This window comes from Ambystoma mexicanum, chromosome 13, assembly GCF_040938575.1.
Source record: "Ambystoma mexicanum isolate Mex_15411 chromosome 13, UKY_AmexF1_1, whole genome shotgun sequence".
Taxonomy (NCBI): Eukaryota; Metazoa; Chordata; class Amphibia; order Caudata; family Ambystomatidae; genus Ambystoma; species Ambystoma mexicanum.
Window position 1 is genome coordinate 340,076,734 of NC_090938.1, and position 16,289 is coordinate 340,093,022.

General features: G+C 52.4%; 1 protein-coding gene across 3 annotated transcripts in view; it reads left to right on the forward strand.

Annotated features, from left to right (window-relative positions):
* C13H14orf93 (chromosome 13 C14orf93 homolog) overlaps positions 1-16,289 on the forward strand; it is an 881,501-nt gene that overhangs the window by 687,280 nt on the left and 177,932 nt on the right. For 2 of the 3 annotated variants that reach the window (XM_069633839.1, XM_069633837.1), the window contains one exon: positions 1,173-1,238. The exons of the other annotated variant lie outside the window; for it this stretch is intronic. In XM_069633839.1, the coding sequence (XP_069489940.1) occupies positions 1,173-1,238 (66 nt within the window). The remainder of the gene's footprint in view (positions 1-1,172; positions 1,239-16,289) is intronic. 3 annotated transcript variants of the gene reach the window in all.

The following is a 16,289-nucleotide window of genomic DNA, read 5'->3' on the forward strand; positions in this document are numbered from 1 at the left end:
GCCTTAAATTATTATATATACAGATATTTTCTCCCTCTCTACTGACATTCACTCGTCATCCACCGCAGTGTGATTTGTTAATCGCCTGGGCGCAATTTAATATCTTATCTGCAAGCCTTACTATAGTCCTGGGCCCATTGAGTAAAACTTCCTAAGTGTGCTCATGGTCTGAACCCTGCATAATGCTAGTTCATGTTATATGCCGCCTCAGAGCATGACACACAGACTATTTAATTAATGGAAACCCCCCACGGTCATGTACATCATTCTGAAACGCTTTTCGTTAGCTGTCTCAACTAGCAAGCACTTACCTTTTGCTCTGTCTCGCTGTTCACCTCCAAACCTTCTTGCGTACAATAATTCCGTCACGTCCGAGATAGCTACCATCGATATCTGGACTGCCCGTTTTTAAACCCAAAAATCATGGATCTAGATAGACTAAACATAGTCCGCCTCTCCATAGTTGCTAGAGCTCAAAGACAGACTTCAAATCTAATTGTCTTTCAAACTTCCGACATCGGTGATATGTCTTGTCACTACAGGTTTATTGTAGATACTCATCGGTATGGAAGATATTCTTGGAAATCCATCACAATAAACATTTGTAATTTGGAATATATGCACACAACTACAAATGTCGATGTAAGTATTTGAGTGCATCCAGTGGAGTAATGATTACCCAGGATCTTAGAAGATCTTTAAATAGTTTTCCTGTATTGTAGGAAGTGAATCACGATCTCAGCCACCTGATGATCAACATTTTAAAGATGCAGGTTGGAGATTGAATAACCTCTCTTGGAGGTTCAAGGAAATGCTCTGAGCATTGTCATCAAAAACATTTTCGTTTGACGTTTTTGAGTAAGTATAGTGGCAATTTGCAATGCCAATAATTGAAAACGGAAATCACAGAGGTTGATTTTGCATTTGTTTGTATCGTGGGTGGGGTTAGACGGTGTTGACCACCACACAGAGGTATGAGCAGGATTAATCCAGCAACTAACATTGCTAGAATGTCATGAAATATAATTCAAGCATGTCGATTCAATGATTACTATTCAGAATCATGTATTCACACTTATAGTGATTAAATAAATAAGAGGGAATTGTCTTGAATAATTTTAATATTTGTGTAATATATTTCTAGATTTCTTATATTGTGTATTATTTTCTAGGTGGTGTAACTCACCCTACTCGTTTAAATGGGAATGAGGAAACTCCCCATATTGGTCCTGATGAAGGTAGCAGTACTAAGTGGACGAATGTGAGATGGTGGGAGAAGTGCAGTGCGAAGAGTGTGGCTCATCCGGTGCGTGAATGTTTGAAGTATAATTGGAGGTTTGACTATTACAGGGATCGGTGGAGGAGGAAGGGGGGCACTTTTGGGTTTCACATGTGGGAGAAGGGAGTGCAGTGGGGTGTAGGTGATTTGATGATTGTGACAGATACGGATTTGGAGAGAAGGCCGAGGTGGATGATGAGATCTCCAAAGGTGTTTTTGGAGTTGGCGAATGTGGTATCGAAGAAGAGAGGTTTTGGAGTTGGCGAATGTGGTATCGAAGAAGAGAGGTATGCGGGGTGAGATCAAAGCTTTGGGTCAGGAGTATGTGGCAGGAAAGGAAGGATACAAGGTGTTTACGGATGGTTCAAAGGATCCTGTGTCTGGGAGAGTGGGAATGGCGTATTATCTAGAAAGCATTGGGGAGTATAAAATAGGACGACTGACGAATGATGTGTCTATTTGTACGGCTGAGTTGGTGGCGATTGCATTGGTGATTGATAGGGTGTGTGAGTTGGGGTATGAGAAAGTGGTGGTGATCTCAGACTCATTGAGTGGGTTACAGGCGATTGTGGCAGGGGATGGTGATAGGAAGGATGTGATTTTGAACATTAGGATGAAGATTGATCGGTGTGTGCGTGGGGGTATGGATTTGGAGTTGGCGTGGGTTCCCAGTCACAGTGGCATTTTGGGAAATGAGTTGGTGGATCTGGCGGCGGGTGAGGGTATGAGGAGGGGAGCGATTGATGTGAGGTTGCCTTTGAGTGTGGATGAGGTGAAGGCTGTGATGGTGAGACGGGTCCTGGATGAGTGGCAGGAGAGGTGGGTGAGTGGGGTGAAGGGCAGGTGGATGTTCGGTGTTCGTGGGAAAGTGTCGTTGAAGGTGGATGCAGGGAGTTCAGAATGAAGGAGGGGGGAGGAGATGATGCTGAATCGGTTGAGGATAGGTCATGTGGGGCTGAATGACTGTCTATTTCGAATAGGGAAGCGTGAATCAAGGGACTGTGCGGTGTGTGGGGTGCCTGAAATGGAGGGACATTTCTCCAGCATGGGGTCTGGCATGGATTCACATGCTCATGAATATTCCCCGTCGTCAGGCTGGGAATCCTCGGTAAAGAAAAAACCAGTATCAGTTTCGTTTCTGATCTGTCTTTCGTAGTAACAACCAATCACTGGTCTCTGCGTCATACTGACCACAGCCAATGACTGCCCTCTACCTAAGCACCGCCTCTGGCAGCCATCTTCAGATTTTTACCGCACGTTCATGTGTTGGGATCCTCGTGCTATTGCTCTCGAGCGTTAGTGCTATTTTTTCACGTTTTTTCTCAAAAACTTCGTTTTTTCGGTCAAAAGAGCCTCAAGCTCCACCGACTCTCCATCCGATCAACGGGGACCCGTGTCGGATTCGTCTGCGCCCCTCAAGGGTGAAGATTTCGTCGAGCTACGCTTTTGGAGGACTCCAGAAGTTTCTCAGGCCCGGACATGGCCCAGGAGAAGGGATGCTCGACGCCCGGAAAGCTGTTCAGGGTCTGCCCTGGATGCCAGCTGCAGAACGTCTTTAAGGAGGACGAACACTCCTTTTGTCTCTACTGCTTACATGAGGACAAGACGCACGTGGAGAAGGACTGTGTGTTTTGCAGCAACATGTCGGAGCGGACCATGAAGGACCGCCATCAACGTCTCGCCAACTGGCTGGAAGGGAAGAGCCCGTCAGGCGAGAAGAAGAGGAAGAAATCCGAGCGGTCTTCTAAGACCTTTGAGGACGCCCCGGCGACGGGGGTCCAACACAAGGCAAAGCACCGCGAGTCCGCTGGCACCGGGAGCGCCGAACGGTCGGGCTCTACGGGCGCCAGGCAGGGCGCACCCTCCCCGGCACCATCAACCACGAGCCAACGCTCTGGGTCGGGTAAGAGGAAGGCCGAGCACCCGGCAAAGCTCCTGGAGAGGCCCCGGTCGAGCTCGAAGGCCCCATCGGAGGGGGAGCGAGGCAGTGTCCCCCCCCTCAAGGATAAGGCGGTGAGCGCACCTAAGGTGGTGAAGGCCTTAATCCATCCGGCCAAGCCCTCTATCGAAACTGTCGCGGCGGCCCTGGCTCAGCCTGTGGGGGCTACACCAGTGGTGGCGACCTCGGGGCTCAGAGTCTCCCTGCCACCTCGGAGGGAGTCCTCTTTTGTGCCCATCGATAGGACCCACGTGAAATCCCCCGTGGGGAAGAAAAAGGGGGGGCAGGGCGTCGTCGTAGATTCGGCCTCAACCTCGGAGGAGGAGCTGGTCGAAGTCTTAAGCCACGGCCTCGGCGTGGAAGAAGACCGGCCCGTCGGGATGGATCCCGACGCAGGTGACGACGACGACATCGTCGAGGGTACCGACGGGGCCCCTGATCGCCCGTCGGATTCCCCTCTGCCAGCGCCGCGAGACAACTCGGCGGCCATTTTGTTGGCTATACAGTCCTTATGCTCAGAGATAAGGACGAGACTACCGTTGCCGACGGAACCTCTCCCGTCGGGGGACCCAGAACCGGGACCTTCTGGTGTTCCCCCTACCAAGAAAAGAAGGATCCACCCTCCGCCTCCTTTTCAGCCGTCGCGCCCCTTCCAGCCCTCCTCCCCGTCCACCCGAGGGGATGATACGGGGACTGACACGGCAGCGACGGATACGGACGACGAGGTATACGACGAGGATGTACCGTCGTCGCCTCCCACCAGGGCTTCTCCGCCCGACGAGATTGGATCGTTCCACTCCATGATCACCAGGGCATCCGAGCTTTTCCAACTCTGCCCTGAGGAGAAGAAGAAGGAAGGTTTCCTTTATCAGCGGCGCGAGGCCAAGAGGAAGACGGTCCTCTCAGTGCCTCTATTGGACGACATTTGGGATGAGGGCCTCACCCTCCTCAAGAACCCTTCCACGACGCCAGCTAGAAGAGACCGGTACGAGAAGAAGTACCGGGTCCCGGACACGGCCCCCCTGTGCCTCCGGGCGCAGCCTACCCCGGACTCCGTCGTCTCCGCGGCGGCCAGGAAAAAAGCGGGGGGGGTGCAGCCTCCACATCGACTTCCCCACCGGACGGCGAGGGAAAGAAATTGGACGCTATGGGACGCAGAGTCATCTCGTCTGCGGCGACGACGATTAAAGCGGCCAACGCCTTGGCTATCGTGGCCCGCTACGACAGGGAGCTCTGGTACAAACTGGCTCCCCTACTGGACTTCTTGCCGGACGACAAGAGGGCAGAGGCCCTGGAGATCCTGCAGGAAGGTGAGGTGGCTTCGGACCACGCCATTACCGTTGCGACGGACATCGCCGACACTGGGTTCCGCCAGTTGGGCAACGGCGTTTGCCTTAGGCGGCGTGGATGGCTCAAGGCTACGGACTTCCGTCAAGACGTTCAGACCAGAGTCCTGGACATGCCCTTCGATGGGAACAACCTGTTGGGCAAAACAGTGGACGATTCCCTTCAGGCCATTAAAGCAGACACCGAGACGGCCCGGGCCCTTGGAGTTCTGCAACAACGACGGACGCCCTTTCGGAGCAGCGGAGGCAAGGGCGCCTCCAAAAGTTCAGGCGGCGGTTTCTCCACCTACCGTCAAGCGGCCCGCTCGTCGGCTCAGGAGGCCTACAGAGGACGAGGCAAGTCTGGCGGACCCCGCCGTCGTCGCCAAGGAGGTCAAGGCGGCAAAGCCTCGTCGAAGCAGGATTGAACCGACCGTGGGTTCGGGCCCCCACCGAAGCACCCCGGTGGGAGGCCGGCTGGCGAGCTTCGTCAGCGTGTGGGAGTCCATCTCCACCGACCGTTGGGTGCTGGACGCCTTGGCCCGGGGCCACGCGCTCGAGTTTCAAAGAAGGTGTCCGCGCGTCCCCCCCGTGGCCAGGAAAGAACTTCACGTCCCTCAACTTCTCCTGGAGGTAAAGGCGACGCTCAGGAAGGGCGCCATCGAACTCGTCCCAAAGAGACTTCGGGGCTCCGGAGTTTACTCGAGATACTTCCTCGTGAAGAAGAAGACGGGGGGATGGCGCCCCATCCTGGACCTGCGACGTCTGAACAAGTTCATCAAGGCGCAAAAGTTCCGGATGGTCACCCTCCAGCACGTCCTGGGTCAGCTGGAGGAAGGAGACTTCCTGTCGTCGTTGGATTTGGAGGATGCCTACTTCCATATTCCCATCCTAAAGGGGCACCGAAAATTCCTCAGGTTTGTGGTCCAAGGGCGTCACTACCAGTTCAAAGCCCTCCCCTTCGGACTACGGTCGGCACCCAGGGTATTCACCAAGTGCCTTGCACCGGTGGCGGCGCAGCTGCGCCGCGAGGGGATCCACGTCTACCCCTACCTGGACGACTGGCTCATCCGAGCCAAGACGAGGGAGCTCGCCCTGGATCACACGGCAAGGACCGTCCGACTTCTCACGGACCTGGGATTCTCCGTGAACTACGCCAAGTCTCACCTGGTACCCACGCAAGACGCACTGTTTCTGGGAGCGAAGCTCGACACAGTGTCTCTTCTGGCCTCCCCGTCGGAGGAAAGGACCAGGTCCATCCTGGGCAAGGTACAGCGGATGTTGGTTTCCGACGCGGCCAAGGTGAGGTCCATCAAGTCCCTCCTCGGAATGATGTCTTCCTGCATCTACCTCATTCCCATGTGCAGGCTCCGGATGCGCCCGTTGCAGGAGTTCCTGGACGCGCGCTGGATCCAAGCGACGGGCAGCTTCGAGGAGAGGATCACACTCGACGAGAGTTTCCGCCGAGCGGTCCGGTGGTGGGGCAACCGCACGCATCTGACGGCGGGCATGGACTTCCAGACCCCAGACCACCAGGAGACAGTGACCACCGATGCCTCCCTGGAAGGGTGGGGAGCGCACACCGAAAATCTGCACGCGAGAGGCCTTTGGCTCCCGACGGAGAAGTCCCTCCATATCAACGTCCTGGAGCTCCGTGCAGTGTTCTGGGCCCTCAGGTCCTTCCTTCCGTCCCTCAAGGGCAAGGTGGTGAGGATCTTCACCGACAACACCACCACCATGTTTTACATCAGGAAACAGGGCGGAACCAGGTCCCCAGCGCTGTCCAAGGAGGCGCAGGACCTGTGGCATTGGGCCGTCGCCCAAAGGATGTTTCTGGTGCCGTTTCATCTGGCAGGGATAAAAAACACCATCGCCGACTCACTCAGCAGGGAGCTGCGCTCGTGCCACGAGTGGGAACTACGGCAGGATCTAGTGGATCGCCTCTTCCGACGGTGGGGCACACCCCAGATCGACCTGTTCGCGACGGCGACGGACTCCAAGTGCCGGAGGTTCGCCAGCAGGTTTCCCCAGGCGAGGAGCATGGGCGATGCCTTCTCGTTCCCCTGGGAGGGCCTGTTCCTCTACGCGTTCCCTCCTTTGCCACTGCTAATCCGGCTCGTCAACCAGCTCAAGAGGTCACGGTGCAGGATGATCCTCGTCGCACCTGCGTGGCCGAGGCAGATATGGTTCCTGGACCTTCTGGACTTGTCAGCGTCCCCGCCAATCAAGCTGCCGGTGGACGCGGATCTTCTCTCCAGGGAAGGAGGCGCCATCCTCCACCACGACCCGAAATCGCTGAACTTGCAGGCCTGGCTCCTGCAGCGCTAGAGTTTGGAGGATACGACATACCGGCCGACTGCAGAGAGGTTCTTGCAAAGGCCAGGGCGTCCTCGACTCTTAAATGCTACGGACACAAATGGAAGAGGTTCTCTGTCTGGTGCCACGCACAGAAGATTAACCCTCTACGGATTACGGCTCCCCAGGTACTGCCGTACCTGCTGACGCTGGCCAAAGCTGGACTGGCACACGCGTCCATCAAGATTCATCTTGCTGCGATCTCCCGATACACCAGAACCACGGGCCGGACGTCCTTGTGGTCTCATCGTCTGGTGAAAGAGTTCATGAAGGGACTGTTCAGATCGTTCCCGCCGGTGAAGGCTCCGGCCCCGGCGTGGGAGCTCAACGTGGTGCTGACCAAGCTCATGGGACCTCCGTTCGAGCCTCTGCACTCGGCCCCGTTGAAGTTTCTGTCGTGGAAAACAGCGTTTCTTGTGGCCATCACCTCCGCACGACGGGTGGGAGAGATCCAGGCCCTTTCATGCAAGGCCCCGTACTTGACTTTTCACGACACGAGGGTAGTGCTCAGGACGCACCCCTCCTTCATGCCCAAGGTACCGTCGGACTTCCATCTCAACGAACCCTTGGTGTTGCCTGTGTTCTTCCCGTCGCCTTCGTCGCCGGCTGAGAGGACTTTGCACTCGCTGGATGTGGCTAGAGCGCTGAAGTTCTACGTGGACCGCACGAAGTGTTTTCGGAAGACGTCACAACTCTTTGTGAACTTTGGACCTGTCAATCAGGGGAAGGCTCTCTCGAAGGCTTCCATTTCCAGATGGCTCTCCGGCTGTATCATGTACTGTCATCGGTTGGCAAACCGACCGCTGCCTGGCCGTCCGAGAGCCCATTCCACCAGAGCGATCGCAGCTACCACGGCGTTCCTTTCTGGTGTGCCCCTGCTGGACATATGCAGGGCTGCTACGTGGAGGTCGACGCACACCTTCACGAAATTCTACTGCGTCGATCGGGATTCCAGGGAGGAGTCCAGGGTCGGCCAAGCAGTGCTGCGCAACCTGTTCGCCTGAGGTGAGCCTGGTGAGGAGGTAAGATGCTTAATGTTGAGTTTGATGTACTGCTTAATGTTGAGCCGTTGCCACCTCCCGTGGTTGTGCATGTGTGTACTGCTATGTATTCTTTATTCATGAGCATGTGAATCCATGCCAGACCCCATGCTGGAGAAGGAACAAGTTACTTACCTGTAACTGTTGTTCTCCAGCATGGGTCTGGCATGGATTCACATGCGAACCCTCCCGCCTACCCCTCTGCGGCTCTTCACTTGGTCATACTGCCACTTCACGTGCTTCCAAATCTGAAGATGGCTGCCAGAGGCGGTGCTTAGGTAGAGGGCAGTCATTGGCTGTGGTCAGTATGACGCAGAGACCAGTGATTGGTTGTTACTACGAAAGACAGATCAGAAACGAAACTGATACTGGTTTTTTCTTTACCGAGGATTCCCAGCCTGACGACGGGGAATATTCATGAGCATGTGAACCCATGCCAGACCCATGCTGGAGAACAACAGTTACAGGTAAGTAACTTGTTCCTTTTTGATTAGGTGTGAGAGACATGTTGCAGAGAGAGAATTGATGAGGGTTCGGTTGACTGCATTGGGTGTGGCTGAGCCGAGTGGGAGGAATTTACTGGGAGGTGATGGAGAGAGAGGCAGGAGGAGGAGTAGTGTGATGTTGGATTTTGTGAGGCAGACGGGGAGGTGGGAGGAGTTGTGAGCTTAAATGGAGCTAAATAATAATTAGTGGGTACGGTGCACATCATCCGCCCACGCCTCCGATAATTAAGAAGAAGAAGAATGTATTGATGTCCAAACAGACAACCGAAACACGTGTAGACAGATATATTGGTGTAACTAACAGTACACGAATAGAACCATCAGAGCATTTGGTGAAGGACTTTTCACAGTGCAAGAAGGATATTTTGTTGACTACTTTGTCAAAAAGATGTGTTATTTGTTTTAGAAAATAACAGTGAATCAATGCTAGGAGTCAATCAGTATGAGTTGAATATGCAAGGAAATATTTTGGTTTAAATGTTTTAAGAATTTACATTTTATATTTTGATATGAAAATAAAAGAATGTGAATTCAATGATTGGCATTTATTGATATATTTAAAAATATAAATGTGTGAAGTTAGCTATTCCCTATCCTAGTGGTCCACATTTTTGCTGATTGCTAATGTATTGAGCCTGGAGGACCAGGGATTAAGACCAAGCACCCCTTAGTTTTGAAGTATGTTAGCTCTATTATATACATCACAAATCACCAGCCCTGATAATCAAGTTGGTACAAAACATGTCTGCTTTATTATACAGCAGGCGATCTGTAAATCATTCACGGAAAACAAAATGGAACCATTGTGCTTGGAATAAAAAGTTATCAAAAAATGAAAACCAATCCGTATAGAGTGCACATGATTTTTTGCGGATCAAATATTTATTTGCAACATCCCCTACCCTGAACCCTGTTGGATAGGGTTATACAAGGTCTCAGTTATACAGCTGATTACAAGAGAGATCAGTTGCCATAGATAGCATTCATTAGCATCTATATCCAAAGGAACTCTGAAAGCTTGGCACATATACAGACTCTTTGAAGTATCGATTTCCCTAATTCTGTAAAATATTGTCATACCAATATTCCTTTTTAGGTCAAGTAAGCAATATTGCAATTTTCCTTTACCCTTGTATGCTATATTAACACATTTTTCTATTTTTTATTTAATTGATAAACACTTTTTCTACAGCATGGGGTCTGGCATGGATTCACATGCTCATGAATATTCCCCGTCGTCAGGGTGGGAATCCTCGGTAAAGAAAAAATCAGTATCAGTTTCTTTTCAGATCTGTCTTTCTTAGTAGTAACCAATCACTGGGTCATACTGCCCCAGCCAATAACTGCCCTTTCCCTAAGCCCCACCCCTGGCAGCCATCCTCAGATTTTTACCGCACGTTCAAGTGTTGGGAGTCCTCGTGCTATAGCCTTCGAGCTTTTACTTCGTTTTGTGATTTTTCAAAGAGTTTAATCTCATTTTTCGGTCAATCGAGCCTCAAGCTGCACCGTTTCTACTTCCGATCAACGGGGACCCGTTTCGGAATTTTCTACACCCCTCTAGGGTGAAGTTTTCGCCGAGTTACGCTTCTTGGAGGATTCCAGAAGTTTCTGAGGCCTACCCCTCGGACATGGCCCAGGAGAAAGAAAGCTCGACACCCGGATCCAAGCTGTTTAGGAACTGTCCTGGATGCGGATTACAGAATGTGTTCAAGGAGGACGAGCACTCGAGGTGCCTCTACTGTCTTCACGAGGACAAAACGCACGTGGAGAAGGACTGTGCGTTTTGCATGAACATGTCGGTTTGGACTATGAAGGATCGTCGGACCCGTCTCGCCAACTGGCTGGAAGGCAAGAGCCCAGCAGGTGAGAAGAAGAAGTCCGAGCGGTCTTCTAAGTCCTGTGAGGGCGCCCCGGCGACTGGGGCCCAACAGAAGGCAAAGCACTGTGAGTCCGCGGGCACCGGGAGCGCCAAACATTCGGGCTCCTCGGCTGCCAGGCAGGGCACACCTTCACCGACGCCATCAACCATGAGCCAACGCACTGGCTCGGGGAAGAGAAAATCCGAGAACCCGGCTAAGCTTCTGGAGAGGCCCCGGTCGATCTCGAAGGAACCGGCCGAAAGGGAGCGAGGCGGTGATCCTCCCCCTAAGGTGAAGGCCTCAAGCGCGCCCAAGGTGGTGAAGGCCTTGATTCAACCGGCCAAGGCCTCTATTGAGGGAGTCGCTGTGGCCCTGGCAAAGCCTGTGGAGGCTACCCCAGTGGAGGTGACCTGGGGGCCCAGAGTTTCCCTGCCTCTGCGGAGGGAATCCTCTTTTAAGCCTGTCGAGAAGACCCCTGTGAAGCTCCCGTTGGGAAAAGAGGGAGGGGGCGGTGCCCGTTACGGACAAGGACACAGCCTCCGAGGGGGAGCTGGTCGAAGTCAAAGAGGGACTCGACAAGAATTTGGAAGAGGCCCGGTCCCGCGGGAGGGATCCCGACGAGGGGGATGACGAGAGCGAGGGTGGCGATGACGAGGCTCCTGTGGAGGAGGAGCTACCGTCGCGCCCGTCGCAGCCCGAGCCACAGGACAACTCGGCGTCCATTTTGATGGCAATCCAAGCCTTATGCACGGAGATAAGGACGAGATTGCCCCTACCCCCAACGGACGACTGTCATGATTCTTGCCCCTCATGTCCCCAGACCTCCAAGATGTCAGGCTGGAGCCAGGCCACGATCACCTACATGGCCCTCAATGGCCTCTCCATCCCTCCAAAGACCCACTTGGAGTCAGACTTGGTGCTTGTGGCACCAGACTCACTCACTCCCATAGGATAACATTGGGGATTGGACTTGTAGTGCATTTATGGGGACAAGATGGATGCCCCCACATATTTCGGTTCCCACAACTGCATGTGCGGTCTAGTCTTTTGGGTGTGGTTCAGCCCACAGGCACCTGGGATACCTAGAGACTATTTAAGCCACACCCAGGCTGAGAAACATGCTTTGCGTTTTCTGCACCTGCAGCGTGACACTCACCGTGTTCGGATCGGTCTCCAGTAGGCCTGCATCTTTCTTCTGCGCTCAGCTACTGCAAAAACAAGAACACTGTTAGGAACCAGCCTTACCTTGCGGCGCTTCTGCCCATCAGTCATCGCTCCTTCTGTTCTACGGGCATCTTCGGCAGTGTCATTCCCATCCCGGCACGCCGCTTCCTGAGGAAAAGGGAAAAGAACAGAAAATGGCATTAGTAAGCATTCTGCAAATCTTCGCTTATTTTTTAAATACTGTACGAGCTTTAAACGCTTACCTGAATCCCAGCCGCTCTGGTGGAACTCTGTCTCCGGAACTCCTCATCCATCTGCAAGAGGGAAAAGACACTCCAGGTTAGCGTGGAAACATCTGGAGGCGCTGCATACCGCGCTTACCCATTGCATTTGTTCTTCATAACCGGCATCCACGCTGAAAACGTTGCGGCACCTAAAAGACACAGAAAAAGAACTCTGTTCAATGCAAATACGAAAGGGGTGCATCGTGCATCGCGCTCTCACTCACCTTTATCGCTACTCATCTCAGCAGCACGCCGCTGCCACCCCCTGACGCCGGCCATCACGACGAAGTTAGAGAACTGTTCAAAAGACTCATTATACTTACCTGTCGGACTCTTGCCAGTGAAGTAACTAGGCAGCAACGAGCCTGCATCAATCAATGCGCCCCTGCGCTGAAGGCAGGACGGAGAGCACACTATCCAAGAAAACAAGGTGAGCTGTGGATCAAAGGGAAGGGTTGGACCCCGGGGAAGAAGGGGTTCAAGCACACAGATACAATAGGGAGTTAAACTCTACCAATCCTGTGTTTCAGGCCCAGTCTCCAGTCGAATAGCCTCCAGGGAAGGGTTTGAGGTTGTAAGAGGTTGAGTGACGTCCCCGTGGATACCAGGTGAGCGTTACAACGACCCAACTGAACCGGGTCCGTCGGGGAGCCCTCCAAACAAGAGAAGGAGGATTCATCCAGCCCCACCCTTTCAGCCCCCACGGCCCTCTCAGCCTTTGTCTCCTTCCCCGGTCCCGAGGGATGACACGGGAACAGATACGGCCACAATGGGGACGGATGACGACGGGACTGACCTCCCCTCGCCGATTCCTCGGGCATTCCCGCCCGATGAAATTGGCTCTTTCCACGCCATGATTGCCAGGGCATCCAAGCTTTTCCAGCTCTGCCCTGAGGAAAAGAAGAAGGAAGGCTTCCTCTACCAACGGCGCGAGGCCAAGAGGAAGACGGTCCTCCCGGTGCTGCTGCTAGATGACATCTGGGACAAGGGACTTGCGCTTCTGAAGAACCCGTCCACGACGCCTGCCAAGAGGGACCAGTACGAGAAGAACTACCGGGTCCCCGATGCCGCCCCCTTGTGCCTGAGGGCACAGCCGACCCCGGATTCGGTCGTCTCGGCAGCGGCCAAGAAGAAAGCAGGGGGGGCATCGGCCTCATCTTCAACTTCCCCACCGGACGGCGAGGGAAAGAAACTGGACACCATGGGGCGACGAGTCATCGCGTCGGCCGCGACGACGATCAAGGCGGCCAACGCCCTAGCGATTGTGGCACGCTAAGACAGGGAATTGTGGTAAAAGATCACACCCCTGTTGGACTTCCTACCGGATGACAAGAGGGCGGAGGCCCTGGCGATCCTACAGGAAGGTATTTTGTATTTGTATTTATTTGTATAGCGCAGACCAGGCCCGGAGGCTACCGGGCGCATATCTTGGAAACAGTGGTTACATTGGTTACATAACAGTACGATAATTCAAGTAGCATTTAAGTTGAACATAGTAATAAAACACGTTGGTAATTTGTACAGCAATACATAGGTTATCAAATGTTTCAGAGTGCAGCTTGGGCATCGGATGTGACTAGTCAACATTTGGCTCTGTGTTTGAATAGATTAAGGGAAGGAAGGTTTCTGATAGTAAGGGGGACAGAGTTCCACAATTTGGCTGCCAGGACTGGGAAGCTGGATCCACCGGCTGTTTGGAGCTTGTATCTCGGGATCAGTAGGCTCTGGTTCAGGGTAGATCTTAGAGAACGAGATGGGGTATACTGCGAGAACCGTGAGGAGAGATAGATGGGGGCCAGGTTATTCATGCATTTGTAGGTCAGGGCAAGCGATTTTAGTGAGATCCTTTGGGTGACTGACAACCAATGAAGTTTCTTCCTGGTTTCCGAAATGTGTGCAGATCTAGGGATGTTGAGGACTGCTCTAATGGCGTTATTTTGTATGATCTGGAGTTTGTCTAGGTTACTTTGATTGGTGCCTTGGTATAGTGCATTGCAGTAGTCCAGTTTGGACATGACCAAAGTCCTAGCAAGGGTAGTACAGTTATGAGTGGAAAGAAAAGGGCGACATGCTGTGATCAACTTGCAGGTGTAAGCGGCGGCGGAGGCGGCGGCCGCAACTGCATTCGTTTGTCTGTGAAGGGAGAGAGTGGAATCGAGGTAGATTCCAAGAGTTTTGGTATCTTTGGAGACTTTTATGGAATTTCCGTTGATGTTAAAGGAGCTAAACATGGGGTTCAGCTTGTTGAGTCTTTGCTGTGTACCTAGGATGAGGAGCTCTGTCTTGTCGTCGTTTAGACAGAGCTCATGTTGGGCCATCCAGGTTTGGATGACAAGGTATATGTCATTTAAGGCTTTCAAGTCTACCGTGTAATCACCCGTGATAGGGATGAGTATCTGGGTGTCATCAGCATAGTTAGTGTAGGTGACACCCAGATAGTCAAGCACATCAAACAGGGGTTTAGTAAACACATTGTAGAGGGTGGGGGGTATGCACGATCCTTGGGGGACCCCGCAAGGGACTGGCGCAGGGTCAGCAGAGGAGGTAGGGGAGAATACCCTCATCTGTCTATTATCCAGGAAGGATTGAATCCAGTTAGTGGCCTTGTCGGAGAAGTGAGCTGCCGTTTTCAGGTGGTGACAGAGGATTTGGTGGTTGACCAGATCAAAGGCAGCAGATAAGTCTAATAGTAGTAACAGGGCTAGTTTACCTTTGTCTTTAAGGTCCTCAATTTGGGTTTTGAGATCAAGGAGGGCTGTCTCCGTACCGTGCTTGGGTCTGAAGCCGGATTGTCTCGTGCCTAGTAGGTTGTTCGATTCCAGATAGTTCTGTATCTGAAGATAAGCTGCTCTACCTAAGATTTTTAGCAGAAATGGGACCGTCGTGATGGGCCTGTAGTTTGTTGGGACCTCCGGGTCTAAGGTAGGTTTTTTTAGGAGAGGGATGACCCATGCATCCTTCAGGTTGTTGGGGACCACTCCCGATTGAAAGGAGGAATTGATAAATGTGGTAATAAAAGGAGCGAGGTCATGAGCCGATTCCTTAATGATCGGGGCTGGACAAGCATCCCCTTGGCAATTGGAGGGTTTTAAGTTACAGATGATTTTTTCAACCTCCAGAACGGTGAGCTGTGTGAAGCTGAACGGCAACGGGGAGTCTGGGGTAGTTATTTTAGGTGGTCTGCTATTGCTAAATATGGGGGTGTGGAGGGTGTTTTGTTTGGCGTTGATTTTGGATTGCAAAGTGGATATTTTGTTGAGAAGGGCATTTTGTATGTTATTGCACCAAGTGCTGTCTTTGGTGCACATGTCCGGGGCAGGTGAGGGGGATTCGAACTCTTTGAGAATTTTAAATAATTCTCTAGTTTTGGATTCTGCTTGGGATATGCGTAAATTATATGTCTCCTTTTTGGCTTGAAGGATGGCCTCCTTATAATTAAGAGAGGTGATCAGGAGGGGAGGCTTTATTAGCTGAGCTGCGGTGACTTTTCCAAAGGGCTTCGGCCTTGCGCTTTTCTTTACGCAGATCGTTAAGCTGCGGGGTGAACCAAGAGTTCAGGTGAGACTGTTGTTTGGCCTTGCAAATCTTTAGTGGGGCTATGCTCTCAATGGCTTTGGTCATTAGGCTGTTAAAGGCATCTACTAAGACAGTGGGGTCCTTGTCCTTGTGCTGCGAAGCAAGAGTGTTCAGGCAGGGGAGGATGAGAGGAAGCAGTTTCTCCCTGGTGATGTCCTTTTTTATTTCTGGTGGGTATAGCGGGGGCTATGGTAGGTGTGGGCTGGGGGTTGGTGGCTGGCAAGAGGAAGGTAATAACATGATGGTCAGACCAAGCGCAGACATCGTTGGAGATGACATTGGTGTTGCAATTGAGGTCAGCTAACCAGTCGAGCGTTCTACCCTTGTTGTGTGTAGGATCACGAATGCGCTGCTGGAAGCCTAGGTTGGATAGGGTGGTGTCTACTTCAGCGGCCATGTGGTCCTTGGGATCTGAGAGGCCTAGGTTGAGGTCGCCTAGTCGCAATATCTGGGAATTAGGCTTGGTGTTAGCCCGACAAGGTGGATGCAACATCATCAATAAATTAGCCCAATGGTCCTGGAGATCTATATACAAGGTGGAGTGTTGCTGTGTTAGTGGGAGAGAGGGATAGTTTCACTGATAGTGATTCTGCAGAGCTGAGTTGTGTGTAGGGAGCAGCTCTCATAGTGATCTTGTTGCTATGTATGAAAGCATCTCCTCCTCCTTTAGACAAATTGGATTGACGGTCATTTCTAATAATGGTATAACCCTTGGGCAGGGATAGAGCGAGGAGTGGGCCAGAGGCATCATGTAGCCAGGTTTCGGTAATGGCTAGGAAATCAAGGTTCTGGATAGTGATGAGGTCTGCGATGTCAAGGGCATGAGCCGTGAGGGATCTTGCATTGATAAGGGCTCCCTTTAGCGCTGAAGTGGGTGTGGTGGTGGGGGGAGGGCTAGGTGCTATGGGTAAGTTAGGCAGTGGAAGGGCGGTGTAGCTGCGCTGAGTACAAGGTGGTCTGGG